The sequence below is a fragment of the Abramis brama genome, assembly GCF_963993115.1.
Source record: "Abramis brama genome assembly, chromosome: 7".
Classification (NCBI taxonomy): Eukaryota; Metazoa; Chordata; class Actinopteri; order Cypriniformes; family Leuciscidae; genus Abramis; species Abramis brama.
Window position 1 is genome coordinate 3,182,051 of NC_139969.1, and position 17,598 is coordinate 3,199,648.

Genomic DNA, 17,598 nt, shown 5'->3' on the forward strand with positions numbered 1-17,598 from the left:
CAAATCGTCCTATTAGAATGATTTCTGAAGGATCATGTGACACTGAAGACTGGAGTTGCTGAAAATTCAGCTTTGATCACTGGAATAAATTACATTTTACAATATATTCAAATAGAAAACAGTAAAAAAAAGATATAGTAAAAGAAATGTGAAATATTATTAGAGTTTAAAATAAAACTAATAATATTTCACATTTTATTTACTATATTTTTTTATCAAATAAATGCAGCCTTGATGAGCATAAGAGACTTCTTTTCCTTTTTGAATCAAACACACTAGGTTTGAATGTGAAGAATTGGATGGTAAGCTGAATGTTTGCCAGGTTATTACGTTTGCCGCTGCAGAACGTTTTCCGCTGTAGTAATTCTGGTAATGTCAATTCAGTTGTTAGTTTGCATTGTCACTAGACTCTGAGAATAGCATCAGAGGAAAAGGATAAGGGGGGTTTTGCTGTAGTTTCATACCTTTAACCATTTCCTGTTTAAACCTGAGCCGTTCATCTTCTTCAAATCAAACGCTCAAAAGGGGGAAAAGTCCCGTAAAACACACATTCGTATTTGCTGATTTCATTATGAGTCATGTATCACTTGAGTCATGTGTCTCCCCAAAATCTGCAGTAATGTCCATGCTTTATTTGCACTTACATTTAAAATAAATTCCAAATTTATTTGTATAGCACATTTTACAATACATTTCATTTCAAAGCAGCTTCACAGAAAGAAATGCACGTTTCCCGAGGTAGAAAAAGAAAAGCAAATGGAGAATAACATAACATTTCAAGCTAAAGTTGATCATGTGCATTTGATATGATCTGATATAACTGGAGTGCAAGGTTATGAAATGCATGCTGTGAATGTTATGAATTGCATCCTTCAAGAATAGTTCTCCCCAAAAACATAAAAAGGCCCTCGTGTTGTTTCAAATCTGTGTGCTGTTATTTTTTCCCATGCATTTTTTACACGGCTAAACACAGTTTATAGTGACCCGATGCCGTCGAGCAAGAAAAAAAAAAACCGCCATAAAAGGATAATATGAAATACTAATATGATTTTTGGAATGGCACAAGGGTGAGTAAACAATACAGAACTTTCATTTTTGGGTGAACTTTCGTTTTTCACTGATCCATGGTGTGACTGCTGACCCAAATGCATGAATCAGTGAATGCCTCTGTCACCTTTAATTTCTATATGAGCTTCAGTGTGTCTCTGTTTCACCCGAGGGCCCTCAGAGGTCACGACTTCACTCCTGAAGTGCACTTTCTAATGCACTGCATCACCACATTAGCATGGACCAGATTGCAGGAGAAAGGCCAATAAAACAAAACTTTTTACACTTATTTTGATAGTCAACTTTAGACATTCTACTAACTATGCAACTACATGTCAATTAACTCATAGTGTTAGTAGAGTGTTAGGCTTGGGTTAGTAGAATACGTGCTTGCAAAGTCACTTATAGTTAGTATAATGTCTAAAGTTGGCTATCAAAATAAACATTTTGAAAAGTGCTTTCATTTCCAGAAAAATCATTGACTTTGTTAATGCACTTTCCTCATCTTATTCATGATCTTGTGTCATAATGTAAATGTCCTTTTCTTATGCTCTGTTCCTATTTATATGACATCCGACTATTGGATTATTTCTTGTAGAGATGATTTTTTACATTTGAATTTATGCATTTGGTAGATGCTTTTATCCAAAGCGTCTTACAGTGCATTTCAGGGATATATTTTATCTGAATGAATGAAATGCTGTTTTTAGGGGAACCACCTCAGTCTTTCAGTTCTCATGTGCTTCACTGATCTGACTGCAACCTGTCCATGTTGACTACGGTTTAGATGAGACACATGCTCTTTGACATCAACAGTTAAACATGTGGAATGTGTTTCTCCTCCTGTTTAAAAGCTGCTGACCAAAAATATGCACATTAGAGTGACATATTTTTGAAGACCAAAACTGAAAGGTTTTGGTTAATCGCCTAAAATAGGTTCTATGGTGAACATAAGCTCAAGATACTGTCATTCTACCGTTTTATTCTACAACATAAAATTCACCAGTAATACCCCCTTGGGATTTTTCTTAAAGCATTGGCTTGTCTTGAAAAAAGGCGGTTGCTAACAAGTGTCTAAATAAAGAGGTTGTCAAAACATCAAGACCCAGATTTACTAAACAGGGCAAAACTTACTTCTGCCGATTGGTTTTAGTCTTCAAAATTCATAAAAGTTGTGTTGAGATTTAAGATATTATGTAAGAATCATAAACTTTTTTTTTTTTTTTTGGTCACAGAGCTTATTTTCTCCAATGGAAAAATCCTATTGGGTTTTGTCAAGGTAATCAGGGTGATGCGAACATGTTGGCCTACAAAAGTAAATACAGTAGTCGCATTTCAAGTGGATCAAAAAAAGTTAATCAAAGCTTGCACGCAAAATTGCAAATCACTTTCTTCATCTGGCAAACTCTTTAATTGTTCGGCCTGGAAACAAATGTGTGTTTGCAAGGTACCAGGTTGATATAGATTAGTTTATGGCTTTCTTTATTCAATGCATTGTGTTTGATCATAAGTCATTAGAACCTGTGCATGTTTACTTATAATTTTACATTTAATTTTGTTATTGTTCAAAATTCATGTATAACTTTAATGAAAGGTTTTGATCCACTTCAAATGTTGACTACTGTATATATGATCAGTGCAGCGCTTTGTTTTCCACCTGCGACCCCATTATCGAGTCACGACCCAGCAGTTGAGCACCTTTATAATGTGCTTTATAATATCATAACTTTACGGTTGGGTTGGTTAGTTGTTTTTCTACTGGGTGGGAGTGTTTAAGAGAGGACGGGCGTAAACAGGAGGAAAGAGATTTGTTGTTGAGGTTGAGTAGCGGTTTGTGTGGCGAGAAGGGTTATGCTCACACACCGCCCTTAGAGGAAGCCCATACAACACACACTTACATCAATAACAGATTTTTTACATCCAGATTTACTTAGGAATTCAATACAAACAAGCCATTGTCCCAATGCAGTGTTGCCTGTGATTTGACACTGCTGAAATATTGTTGCATCACTACAATGACTTCATAATAGGTGCTTTTCCTTCTCTTATAATCGTTTCCAGATGAATGTCTCTAGCAAATGGTGCATTGAGTGTTTTCTTGAACCTCGCACTTATCATCTGTTTACAAAGGGCTGGTCTCGGCATCAGACGGGCCGCTCACAGTCCATTCGCTGATGCATATTCACACTGATTCCTGATGCATGCTTGCACGCAAAATTGCAAAGCACTTTCCTCATCTGGCAAACTCTTTAAATTGTTCTGCCTGGAAACAAATGTGTGTTTGCAAGGTACCAGGTTGATATAGACTAGTTTATGGCTTTCTTTATTTTCAATGCATTGTGTTTGATCACAAGTCATTAGAACCTGTGCATGTTTACTTTTAATTTTGCATTTATATAATCTGATATATGCAGATTTGTCTGACATTTATGACCAACCAAATCTGGTAAAAAGTCAGACTGACTTTTTCCTCTCTTGGATGCATCCGTCATTCACTTTAATGTGTTTACAGGCGGATTTTGACCTTTTCAATGGGACGGACACGAATGGTGTATCCCGGTAATGAGCAACCATTGCTAATGTGGTTTCTTCATAAGTTCTTGGCAAGAATAAGCTATAGCGTGGACTAGATTCATGCTGTTAGTCAGATGTGAAACTAACAGAGAGCTGTCATGCAAATCTGCAACGTTGAAGCCAAAACGGCCCATTGAAATGCATCCTGGGATTGACTCCACACACATCTGCTGTACGTCATGCCTACACACACACATGATGCTGAAATCCCTCCTAAGGCACATGCATGAACAGTTGTGTGGTGTGTGTTGCGTTAGTTTTCCTACACACGTGTCTTTCCTCTTAACCTCCTCCATCTGTCAGTGTTTACACTTTCACTTTTTCCAGGAGAAATTCAAGCATGTTTTCTTTCAGGTTTATCATCTTCCGTGTGTTTTCCTTTCAGGCGGACGTGGAGCGTGGAGAAGATTCCCTCAAGCTGCTCTGCTTTTCTATCCTTAATTGTGAGATATTTCTGATATTTATACATCAGACTCTTTAGCATGACCAGTTTTGAAACCTTTTGTAGTCAGAAAGAGAAGAAAAAAGAAGGAAATATCGTGCACCTGTTGTGTGAGGATGACACGATCTGATCGGGTGGAACCAAATTGTGATTGGTCTTAAGTACTTTTTTATTGCGAATGTTGATGACAGTTTAGTTCCAACATAATTTATGTACTGCTAATGAAGAACATTTATCAAGCTTGTTGAACAATCCTTTTTATGAGGCAACAAAACTACATTTCCCATCATTCTCTGTGCCAAGAACTGATGAAACATCATGTAAACAAAATGATGTTAACTGCAAAATAATGAATGTTTTGGTTTACAATACAAATGTCGAAACATTCTTAAATCAAGACACATTTCCTTGAGAAGCAAAATGACTTAAGATATTAAAGTGTAATTTTCAACACACTTTGTATTGTTACAAAATCGGTAGTATATGCAACTGAACAATGTTTTACAAGAGTAGGTTTATCAATGTTCAACAGTTCTTCTCTTCCGTTTGGCCTAAAACACTGTGGTCATCCAGTCTGAAAAGTTGACTAAACACACAGTTTTTATTTTATTTTCCGTCACCGCGTTCTCTCTGTTTTTTACAATTCTTTGCAGCCTTTAGCCGCTGTCTACAATGTGCTGGAAACAGAAAGTAACTCACTCCCGCTAAACGTTTACTCTTTGAATTCTTGCACCCGGGAACAATACAATTGACACCATAAAGTTTGCTAAGAAGTATTTCCTACTATAGCAAAGGTGGTATTTGACTCTGGTAAGCGTATCTATAGCAGACCGGTGGGCGTGGCCATTGACTGCAACATGCCCAGTGCATTATGGGTGTTGAAGTTTTCCTTCAAAAGGAAAAAGGAAAGACGGCCGCCTTTTTTCTCCGATTTCTCTAGTCAGGTAGCACCAATTTAATACAAATGTTTGCATTTCTACTGTATAGGCAGCCAAGTTTTATTGAAAGCCCATTTAATACCCCTTGTTTTCTGAAAAATGTATCAAAATGAAGTGTTTGTGAAAAAAACATCTGCCAAGGAGGTCAGAAAAATGTATTCAAAAAGCTTAATATAAAGGGAAAACAAGATTATTTTTCTTACCCAATTGGTTTTCTTACCCCAAGTCAGTAATAGGATAACTTAGTAAGTTTAATTTGCTGTGCTTAAATCTTTTTAGTTTGCTGATGGATCAATACAGTCGTTTGCACTCTTGACTCCATTGCAGTCGGACAATCTGATTGGTCCTTGTGATTTCCAAGAAGTGCTTTCCAGCTTTGTGGACAAGGACAAAAGATGCGAGTGCTTTGTTTCTTGTTGTTTACACCTAAATTAAGCATAATCTTAACCTGTCAGAGCACTTCATGTGATTTTTCTTCAGTTGAATGTTCTTTTCAGAGCAGGGCTGAGCAACGGGCCTCTTTGTGTGTAAATGAGACGCAGGGTCCATTTGGGTTCATGAGGAATAGTGAGAACTAACCGTTTACACGCCCTCAATATCTTCTCATGTGACTCATAACATGAGCTGAGATTTTATATTTCTCCATGTGAAGTTTACATTTGTTACTTAAACTGATTTAACGACCAACAGCTGCTTAAAGTTAAGTTCAGTGATTTTTCGAAGAGTATCTGAGTATGTTTGACAAAAAAGCAAATATGGTTACAATTAGGTCCCATTAGTTAATACGTTAACCAACGAGAAATACATTTGCTACAGCATTTATTCATCTTTGTTAACATTAGTTAACAAACTGTTCATTGTTATTTCATCTTAGTTCAGGTCCATTAAAAATGTGAATAGATACAATGTTTACTTTTAATAATGTATTAGCATACGTATGTTGAAGTTAATATTAACTAAGATGAATTCATTCTTTAGAATTACTGTTTATTGTTAGTTCTTGTCAACTAATGTAGTCCTCATGAAATCAAAATTGATGTTTTTTTGCTTTTAGTATGAATATGAATGTAGCCTTACTGTTATCTATAAGCGAGTGTGCTTCAAAACAATGATAAAATTAGCATTTAGAAGATATAAGCGTTCAAAACATGATTTTGATCAATGATTTTGACGACGTCACTCTTCAGCTTCTCATCAGATTTTCTGTCCAATCAAATGCTCTCTAGAATCTGAAGCTCCGCCCCCTACATTATAAACAGACGCTGTTGCTGCGGTTGAAATCGGTCACTTGTTCACACATTTACTGTTTTCTACATGGTGAAAGTGCACTATATAGGGGATAGGGAACGATTCAGACAGTGTAAATATGCTTTCCATTGGAGTGAATGAAGTCTGGTTTCACGTTAGTGTCGCATGAACCGCCGCGGCTTCGGTCCAGAGACACGACACACAGAGCGGATCATGTGATCGAGTCGCCGCAGACCAGAAAGCGTATCAGACCCATTTGAATTCTGCACATAATGCTGTATTTTACAGTGATATAAAGGAGATTAGAAGGAGAAACGGTTAGACATTAGGAGGAAACTGCGGCTATACTGAACTCAACAGCACTGGCCGAGCTGTGGTGTAAACGAAACGCTATTGGCTATTTTAAAAAAGGGGAGGAGCTGTTCGATATGCCCCGCCCTGTCTTAATGTTTCAATCGATATTACATCAACACATTAAATAATGCTGCTCGTTTCAAGGCACTTCAGTGCATTCAATTCAGTGTGTTACTTACAGTTCGTTTGTAACCAGGGCCGTCGCTAGTGGGGTGAAAGGTGGTGACAATTATAGGGGCCCCCACTGCCCAGGGGGCCCCACAAAATCCAGAAGTTATACTATATAGGCCCCTGTTGTGTGAATAATTCTAATATTTATATTAGTTGTATGCCTGAGATTTAAATAAAAACCACGAAAACATGCAATTTGGTTAAATATTTTTTCCTTACCTCCCTATAAATGGTTTAGTCCGATCTAAAGTATTTATTAATTATTATAGTCAGTGACAAACATCAGATCGACCCAATAAAATTGTAAGTCCCGCCCCAGCTCGTGAACAGAACCAATCAGAGTTGAGGCGGCAGTGCCTGAAGTTAACGATGAACTTGGTGGAAGAGCAGGAGATTGACTGAAAATGTCGGGGAAAAGAAAACATAACTTAGGGCACCAGAAATGCTATGAAAAGAATGAGAGGGAGGCCAGGAGAGTTGCTGTATCCCAGTCGATCAAGACGTTCTTTGAAGACAGGTTGTATTGTTATTTCGCTGGAAATAAGAAAACTACCGTCTACAGCCTGTCGGGTAGGCTAGGCTACTCACTCTTCATTATCGATGCGCACCACAATCGACCGAATGATTACGTGTTCAAAATCCCTGTCTTTTTACACTATTGTAAATAGAGTTAAAAAATTGACACGAGTCACGACGCATTGCATTATGCACCTGACCTGCCGGCTGATGATGTATTTATTAGCCTACATCAATAAAACACGAATGCACTTGAATGAATAAATTTTAGCTTTATTTAATAATATTATCTTTATTAAAAAATAAAACAATAAATGAGGTTATTTTTTAAATTTGACTGCATTCTTGTATAAATGTTTACTTTTTGATTTATGAATTATAACAGACTGTTTCCCTGATGGGGGAAAAAACATTATTTTGCTGTTACTTTTTTTAAATTGGTTTTATTATTATTTAACAATTTATTTTTATTAGTTGTAATTTTTATATAAATTTAACTTTTAAAATAAAGGTTTTACAACAACATCACCTTCTTCTGTTATACTGTATGTGGGCCTCCATGCTCATCTGTTGTACAGTATATGATATTGGTGGAGGGTGGTGGGGGCCCACATCAATATTTTTTTCAGGGGGCCCCGAATCCTCTAGCTACGGCCCTGTTTGTAACTATTTGTGAACTACACTGAATTTGGTTTTAGTGTAGATTTAGCAAAGAACCCTCTTTTCATCAAGATACTGTACATTTTGACTGTTTTTGAGTTGACTTGCTTGAATATAAAATAGCATAGGACTTTTAATACTTACTTTTGATCACATTACTAAGCCTTAATGGGGAATAGAACTAATGATCCTTGACTTGGCCGTGATTCTTAAAAGGCATCAGGTTGTAAAACATGTTGCTGTTGCAAGTGGCATCAGGTTGTAAAACATGTTGCAAAGGACATCAGGTTGTAAAACATGTTGCTGTTGCAAGGGGCATCGGGTTGTAAAACCTGTTGCAAGGGTGTAATGAGCTTGTAGGTGATGTTCAGCGGCATGCTGTGCGGTTTAACGTTGGCTGTTTCGCTCATACATGTACTTTCAGAAGTGCTCCTCAGAGGAAGCGTCAGAGAAAGTGTATGATTGCAAAACAGCTGCAGAGTCCACCGCACACACACTTACACGGCCTGGAAGATGACTCGACAGGTTTCGTACTCTGACTTGAGGCTTTAATAAGATTTAAAATGGAGCAAATAACAGGAAGCTTTGGAGCTCTTCGGGTCACACCTGATGTTGTCAGATATTTCCATCTCACCTCAACGGCTCCTGAGCTTCATTTATCAGTCATTACAGCATCTGAACTGCTGAGCTTGTCACTTTTACCAACAGAAAACATCTTCACTCTGATTCTATCTTTATTTCTCCATTTCTGTTCCTTTTTGTGTCTGTACCAACACTGAGGAAATCGATAATTGGTCTTGCATAGACTTCAGTAGTTTTATTTAGGTCTCAACTTTGGAGCAATTTGGTCTTGGAAGAATTTGATGAGAAACATTGAACTCTTTTCTGAAACTCATGACTCATCTGTTTCTGGCAGTCTTCTGTTACACTGAAACTAAATTTCCTAGGATTTACCTTTGAAACAATTTTCACTCAGAAATTGCTTGTAAATTTTGACGAATAATTACAAAGACACTGCAAGGAACACACTTAATTAAACGTGATCTTTTGAAGTAGAAAGCATACTCAAATAATTTTATTTGACAACTTTACAACAAAAAATCTTGTCTTTTTGTCTGATTTTTAAATACTTTTTTTGCTTCAAATCTCTATTACACCTGTTGCACATCCTCTTCATTTTGTTTAGAAGTGCAAAATATGAATATTGTTACAGTAAGTGTAAGTATGCATTTTCAGACCAAAGCCACTAAAATGCAGATCATGATTATGATATTCAGCAACATGGCAATCGTCAAAAGCAGCACTAGCCAGTCTAAACCAGCATGGAAATGTATGGTTTTATGGTAGCATTTTACTTAAAGCCTTTATTTATAATGCATTATAAAGGTATTCATAATGCACATCATAATGCATTATATCTTTTCATAAATACACTGTAAAAAATTGTACATGTAAATTAACGGTAAAATACTGGCAGCAGGGTTTCCAGCTGTGTACCGTAATTTTACATTTTCATTACCGTAATCTAAATTACAGCTTTTCTATAATTTAACAGTAAAATACTGGCAGCAGGGTTTCCAGCTTTGTACCGTAATCCTGCAGTTTCATTACTGTATTCTAAGATACATATTCTTTATTAACTTTAATATCTATACTTGTACAAATAAGCTGGTATTGTAATATTTCATTTAGAAGATTTTCCCAAGAAAAAAAAAACAGCTCAAGAGGGTATTTCTTATAGCACACAATTTATTGACAGTTTAGTGACAAATAATCTGAATGCTTAGAAAAAAAAAAGCAAATCATAACAACTGAACCACGTCCAATAGAATAAGCAGTCTTTTTGTGTTTTAAAAGCAGCCTTTAAGAAATAGTAAACGGTGCAAATTTATTTTAGTTTAATAAAAGTCAAAACCTGTATTTGGTACAGGACCAGGCCAAGAATGTGCTTGGGGTGCCCATTCCCCTAAAAACAGCCTTTATGAAATAGTAAATGGTGTGAACATTTTTGCACAATTTAGTTTAATAACAGTCAGTCAATCGAAGTCAAAACCTGGCAAATATTTGGAACAGGAACAGGCCAGGGAGAGGCCAGGAATATGCCGTAATCTTCAAACTGATGCAGGTGTAGTCTGAAAGATAAAAAAAAAAATGGGGGGAAAAAACTTTAAATAAATTTGTATGTTGTTTGCTTGAAAATAAAGTGTCAGAAGAACATGTCAAAAAGCAACATAATGCTACACTACAAAAATCATAGCCTTTGGGTCATGAGCAGCATTCAAAAATCAATGGCAATGACAAATATGCAAATAAACCCTGGGTATATTATGAGCAATGCTAAACATTAATCAATATAACATAGGATGCTGTTTATCTGGGGTTTAGAAAAGGCCCAGGGTTAAATGGCTAGTTTACCCAAATAATGGAAACTGTCATTAATTACTCATCCTCATGACTTTCAAAACTCGTAACACTTTTGTTTATCTTCGGAAAACAAACGAATATCTTTTAATGAAATCTGAGAACTTTCGGTCACTCCACGGACAGCCTTCACAGCACTTTCAAGCATCAGAAAGGTAGTAAAGGCATCATTAAAATACTCCATGTGACTCCAGGGTTTAACCTCAATTTTCTGAAGCAAAAAAGCCCACACAAAGTATGTTTAACACGCATGCGTCATGGCGCAAGTGTTAATTTTTTTTTCCCCTGCACACAAAAAGCACTTGCGTTTCTTCATCAAACTGAAGTTAAACCGCTGGAGTCTCCTGGATTACTTTAAAGACCTTAACCCCCAGTTTCACAGACAAGCCTTAAGTTATTCCCAGACTAAAATGCATGTTTGAGCTGTTTTAACTGAAAGAAACTTGCACTGAAATTTCTTAAAATATGTCAGAGCCATTGTTTTGTCTCAAGATGCACACCAGTAAGGGTGTCACGATTCTCCAAATCCTCGATTCGATTACATTTTCGATTCTAAAGTCACGGTTCGATTCGATTCTTGATTTAAATTTTTTTTTTAAAGCACAAGCTATGCCATTTTTAGACTTTTAAGCAATATAATAATATCTGACCTTTGTTTGCAATGTACCACACACTACATTGTCACGTTTATTAACAACATAATGTAACAATATATCTTCAGTCAATTGGAAACTTAAACAAAATAACCTGCCATCTAATTTCTCTATTGTAACATGATGACATTCAAGTTCACAAAAAAAAAACAAGTTCACTTTTTTTTGCAGTTTCAAGTTCTGGTTAAAGAGGAATATGAAAAGAGAGAAAATTCGTGACACCCTTACACACCAGTAAAGGTTTTTTATCTAAGGCATGTTTATAAAAGCTACTTAAATACCCTAATTGAACTAAGGCCTAATCCTGACTTAATCTAAGCCCTGTCTGTGAAACCGGCCCTAAAAGTAGTAGTTTTGTAGGCTGTGTAGACAGAAAGATTTCATTAAAAATATCTTCATTTGAGTTCTGAAGATGAACAAGTCTTACGGGTTTGGAAAGACACACACTTTAGTAATACATTGTAAAGCACATCTGAAATTAAAGTGAAAAGAGCTTTTAGTAGTGTATTGTAAACTGTTCTACAAAAAAGCTGGTATACTGTAACAACTTTAATGGGAAGCAGGTACATAAATTAGTGTGTATGTGCAAATTTACTTACCTAGATGAAATCCCACTCGAAATCCGCAAGATTTCTCAGTAGAGAGGCAACCTTTGGATTAACTGTGGAAGACTTTTTATTCACCACCTTGCCCGTCTTCTTGGAGACCACCTTGCCTCTGCAGGTCTTTGAGCCTCTTTCTGGGTTTATTCCGACGAAGCGTCTAAAGACAGTTATATAACAAATTACCATTGAATGCAATAATGATGCATCAAAATTCTTATGAAGATGATTCTGAAAGGTAAAAAAACCCACCAAAAAACAAAGCAATAAGGACTTAAGTGTCATACCTTTGAAGAAACTCCAATGTGCAACAAGCCTCCTCTTGATACTGCAGGTTGAAGACGTAGTACACGGCAAACAGTGTTGAAAGTGCAGTCAAAAATGATGACTGGACACACTCACAAATAACACGGCCTTCTAGGCTTATCATCCATCGGACAGCATTTGTCTGCTCTCCCATACCTAAAATAAAAACAGCAAAAACAAACAAACAAAATAAATAAACCAACCAACCATAAATATATAACAATAACGAAAACATTGGTGCAACTCATTTAAATATCTGCCTTTGAGAAGACTTCATTGTAAATGGATATGGATAGTTCACCTCAAAATGTTATTCTGTCTTAATTTACTGCTGAACACAAACGAATATATTTGGAAGCATGTTTGTAACCCAACAGTTGTGAGGCACCATTGCTTTCCATAGTAGGAAAAAAATACAACAGTGTGGAGTATTCAAGAGCAAATCAATTTATACAGGTTTGGAACAACATGTGGTTAAGTAAACGATGACAATTTTAATTTTTGGGTGAACTATTCTTTAACAACTGTATACAATAGAAATGTTTTATTTTATTTTATTGTATCTTCCCCATTTGTCAATGTTTCTTCTTAACATACTAACCCAGTAAAATAAGACGAGGACTTCCAGGTAGAATAAGTTTCTTCTCAACATCAGCTGCAGATGCAGCAACCTGAAGAGGACACAATACACAAATCAGAATACATATCATCACTTAATAAAGTAAAAAAGAAGAAAACTAAATACTCACATCTGCATGCAACACCAGTCCATCTTCATGTTCCTGAAAATGGGACATTAGAAGCTTGATATGCAGGTGTGCCATCTCTGTGTTTTCAGGCTGGGAGTGGGACAGGACATCCTTCACCTTTTCATTCTTTGATTTGCTCTTGAAGTACTCAACGATAGCCTTTCCGCATTCTTTCATGGACATGTCAAAGGCTTTCAGCACATCAATGTCAGTTAGCAACTTGAAGTGGGCACAAATAGACTTCTGATGGAAGAGGTATGGCCACTGGCTCCTAATGTCTTCTACTGAAGGTGCTGGTATGGAATTTAGTTTCTGACGCAAAAGACAGAATGTAGTCTCCATAAGAGTGTTTACTTCTGCTCTCTCTACACTGACAATTCCCTCATGGCTGTAAATGTCATGCAGTCTTTGACGTTTGGACTCTATTGTCTCTGCAGTCTCTTCAGGGGGAAGGTGCGGTTCAAATCTCACACAGCCATAGGTGTCCGTTGGTCCTCTTTTGCATCCTGAGTTTGGCTTTGCTCGATGACAGACAAAGCTGCTCTCACGGTTCAAATTTTCAACCCTCGTCTTCACTTGAATTAGGAGTGATGTATATCCCGCTCCTATTAATGAGCCATTTGGAAATTTGTCTCCAAAAGTGTTAGGGTTCTCCCTTACAATCTTTTGACAGATTGTAAGACACTGGGCACGTGTTGGGCAAAGTTCAAACTTGCGCATTTCGTCAACCAGAACTCTAACCATCTGGCGCCTTTCTGCAGGTTTCGGTCTTTTTCCTGTAGAGATTGCCGTTCGGATTTCAGGAGGCATGTTGTCCCAAGGGACTTGAAAAGTTTCAGCCCATGTCTTGGAAATGCTGGGCATTTGTGTGAAGGTCAGGCTTGGCCTGGAAGCCTCTGAGTGAGATGCAAGGCAAGACGAAGATGAAGAACACACTGATGGAGCTGGTAGTACATCTAAATTCAGAGTAACCATCTCTGTTTCTGAAAGGGTTTCAAATATCACAGCATAGAGAAAAGCAATAAAGTTTAGTAAAGAGATTAAAATAATTAAGTTACATTTCTGACCACTAAAAGATTTCAATGGCTCGAACTATGTAGAATAGCCTAATTTAGTTAATGTATTTTGTTGGAAAAATGTTGTACACTAAAATAGATACTTATTTAGTTTAGATTAAGATTAAAATGTCATCATACCTGATTTAAAAATTTGAAGAAGCTTTCTGATTTGAATGACAGGTAAAATGTCCTTAAGGTCTTCTTGCTGAACATATTTGAGGTCGTCTTTGCATTCTAGTCCTGAGCTTTGAAGACTGGAAATGATCTGGTGGAGAATGTCAGGAGGCAGGCTGGGCAATGCCTGAAGAATTATACATTTAACCTCCTCAAACCAGGTAGACATTTTTCTACAAAAAAGAGAAAAGAAAAGAGTGGTGCAGAATTAGTACAGGCATGCCACACACAGTGTACTCAAACAATGGGTAATAATCCAAAATATTCCTTAGATCTACACAGCATGTTCTTTCTGCTGGTGTAATTCTGTAAACGCCCATATTTGGAAGGCGAACAGCCTGATATTCCTGAGTAACAAAATGTAAAGACACACCCTGATGAATGAGAATTAGCTTGATCTTTCCAACTACAAGCCCCTCATCAGAGTCACTGATCAATACAAACATGTTCTTTTTGTATTTTGTGCCTCTCACTGTAACATCACTGGCTACCTCAGTGTTCATAGGCTCAAAGTTCATATTTGAAACTGAGCGTCTGATGTCTTCATTGTAATCACCTGGGTAAAACTCTGTGCTTTTTTCTACTTCAATGTCTTGTGGGAAGTAGCTGCCAGCATACAGATATGCCTGAAGAAGCTGATGCTTCTCAGCGAGTGTTCGACACAAATTCTTAAAGTTATGTGATTTGCGAGCACACTGTTTAAAATAGGAGTGTTTGCTCTCAAATCGCAGTGTCCACAAACGAATTAGAGGGCCAAAGTGAAAAATCAGGTCAGGATAGTGACTGATGTAATGGTGTTTTGGTCTGAGTGGATGACTGGGAAAAGACTGCCATCGAGTATGCAAATACTCATCAATTAGAACCTGCAAGTAAGCTATCTGACCAGTGGACACAGCTGGTGCACATACAAGTTCTACTATTTCTCGTAGTTGCAAAACCAGCTGCCAAGTCTCATTTTCAGATGGGTTTACAATTTTGTCTCCAATCAATCCTGGCAACATCCTAAGAAAATACCAATTTTGAACTGCATGGCCAGAAAGTTTTTCACTCCCAGGAACAACATCACTGGGTTTGTTGTTTGCATCATTACCAAAGTATGTTAAATTATTTATTCGTCGATTTAACTCCTGGTAAGTGAACAGCTTCTCCACTGTGACAAAATTATTAATGTACAATGCTAAATCATATGATGCAACACCTTCAAAAATATCATGTCCCAGACAGGGGGGTAGCCCAGGCTGACACACATGAAAGTAACGTAGTCCATTAAACACGGAGTCAAATTTGACACCTCCAGTGGCATTGGATGTGGCATTACTTGTCTGACTTTGAACAAGATCCCTATACGACTGTACAGTGCGTTTACTTACTTTGAACAAGGGATCTTTTTTAAACGTTTCCCTTTCTATATTGCAGTATCTGCAAAAATGCACACTTTTTGTGAAATTTTCCACAAATCCACCAATGCCATGGGAGCCCAGATTATCCCCACAAATTGCAGACAGCGTTCCCCTGTACACTGTTCCATCAGGCAAATTAATGCCACTTACCTCAATGTCTTTAAGGTCTTTGATGAGAGGGCTAAACACTTTGTCCTGGCCAAAATACTTGAAGTCTTGCTCCCTGCAAAGCAAAACAAGCTGCATCTGGTCAATGCGTGATCTATGATGTGGAGGAATATCTGCAAGAGTTGCATATACACAGAGTAATTTATGTTTTTTCCTGCCAGATCCCAGTGGGTTGGCTACTTCCAACGCATCCTGATAAAGGATTAAACTAAAGGATGAGGTGTCTGTATTGAGCAGCTCATTACCTTTTAAGTTGCTACCATCCCATACATCATGAAGAACATTGTGAGGACGGACACCAGAAAATACTTGTTTGCGATGTTCTGTAACTGTGTCAATCTGTAATAGAGAACCAATTGTATCTTTAATCGGAACATATTGAGCAAAACACTCTTTGCCTGCCTCATTTGTCCCAAGACAAAGTGGAACTGGTGCTACATAGTTGAATGTATTCTTGAAAAATGTCTTTCTTTTTTGATCAGTTTTAAGTTTTTGTGAATTACAAGTCTCAAAGAGATTTTCACTGTGCAAAATTCCCAAAATAGCATTTATGTCTGCTTCTGCAACCTCCAATGCACTCAATTTTTCTCTCAATTTAAAAAGCAGGTGCGAGTGACTCATTTCATGAATTTCCTGAAGGTGATCAACAATTATTTGAACAGTGGAGGATGGAATCAGACATTTTGATTGCAATTTGAGATAAAATAGAGCTAGATGTCTCAAAAACTGATCTTCGTCCACACTTTCACCAAAGGTGTCTTGTTCCACACCATCAGTATCAGTATCACTGCAAAGAAAGTCCTGTGGCATTTCATGATGCTGTTCAGAGCACTCATGCATGCTATGAGGAAGCGCAACTGAATCAATCAGGTTTACCTCTGAACAATCACTGTGTTTTCTAGATACATGCGCTGTAAAAGTGGACACAATTGAAAAAGACTTGTCACATTGCTGAAATGGACATGAAACGCTTCTCCCCTCTCTAATGTGAGTTTTAAGATGCTGATAAAATCTACTCATAGTGTCACACCTGACTTGACACAAGTCAACATGACACGTCAATTCAAATGAAGTCAATGGCATAGATTTGAGCTTAGATTTCCCCTCTTTGTGTCGATAACAGTGAGTTTTGAAAGCTGAAAACTTTTTGAAACTCTTATTACAAGCAGGTAATGCACAATTAAACCTGACATTCGCAACATGAATATGAATGCGCATGTGTCTCACAAATGCAGGTAAAGTACTGCATGTGTGTGAACAAAGTTTGCAAGTAAACATTTTACACTATGGAAGAGCACAATCCAGCTATAAAACACACACATGTGTGTTTTAACTTTGAGAAACAAGTTAAAATTAAACTTAAGTGAATTTCCTCTGTTATATCGACGACGACTTAATGTATGTAACGTTAGTTGGAGCAAATGTATCGAGTGCAAAAGTATGCTGTTAAAATTATTGTGCTCATATACTGTAAAAAAAGCCAAAATAATAACACTGACATTTAATAAGTTCATATAACTTCCAATGAGACAGACGTGTGCAATTCACTCGTCTCGTGCTAAAGAAGAACCTAACGTTAGCTGTTCCACCATCCCCCACAGCGTAAAAAAAACATACTGGCGAAAGGCGGTAAATTTAAAAACCTAACGTTACTTAATACAATAATCCAACGAACGCACTTATTTTACATTTCCCTCTATATTAGGGTAACTTGTACAATGAAAGAACACAAATATGCAAAGCTGCAAGCACGCGCGAGCTCGGAGACGGACACACACACACACACACACACACACACACACGCGCGCGCGCGTTTAACTTTGAGGAACAATAAATTTAGCTACATACATCCACTGTCTTAAAGCACGAAATTAATAAGATTAACAGTGAACACAATTATTTTAGATTCACCCGTGGTCTGGTACCTGTAAATGAGTTTCAACATGAAAGCTGTGCTTCCACCGAGAAAGACGTGTGTCAGTCACTCTTGCCAACTGCCAAAGTGCGTCGTTCGCGGTTCATTCCCTCCCCCACAGATCACGTGCTAATTAACGGTAAGAAACTGTAATTTTAGAAAACGGGTCAGTACTGTAAATTTCTGCTGTAAATTTACAGCA

General features: G+C 37.2%; 1 protein-coding gene and 1 long non-coding RNA gene across 2 annotated transcripts in view; one reads left to right on the top strand and one right to left on the bottom strand.

Moving 5' to 3' along the window:
- Positions 1-17,598, top strand: part of LOC311086218 — a 74,034-nt gene that overhangs the window by 14,445 nt on the left and 41,991 nt on the right. The window lies entirely within an intron of this gene.
- Positions 9,762-15,814, bottom strand: LOC311086261 (uncharacterized protein). The gene is made up of 8 exons (XM_084119054.1): positions 15,727-15,814; positions 15,464-15,536; positions 13,878-14,086; positions 12,682-13,664; positions 12,534-12,603; positions 11,914-12,088; positions 11,624-11,786; positions 9,762-10,082 (listed from the first exon to the last, which is right to left on the bottom strand). The coding sequence occupies exons 3-7, from the start codon at positions 14,080-14,082 to the stop codon at positions 11,624-11,626; spliced, it is 1,596 nt and encodes a 531-aa protein (XP_083975180.1). The 5' UTR covers positions 14,083-14,086; positions 15,464-15,536; positions 15,727-15,814; the 3' UTR covers positions 9,762-10,082.

Coding starts and splice junctions, on each gene's coding strand:
- LOC311086261 (XM_084119054.1), bottom strand. CDS start 14,082: ATGTCTACCTGGTTTGAGGAGGTTAAATGTATAATTCTTCAGGCATTG. Junction 12,604..12,681: donor GACTGGTGTTGCATGCAGAT/GTGAGTATTTAG, acceptor TGTCCTCTTCAG/GTTGCTGCATCTGCAGCTGA. Junction 11,787..11,913: donor ACATTGGAGTTTCTTCAAAG/GTATGACACTTA, acceptor AACTGTCTTTAG/ACGCTTCGTCGGAATAAACC.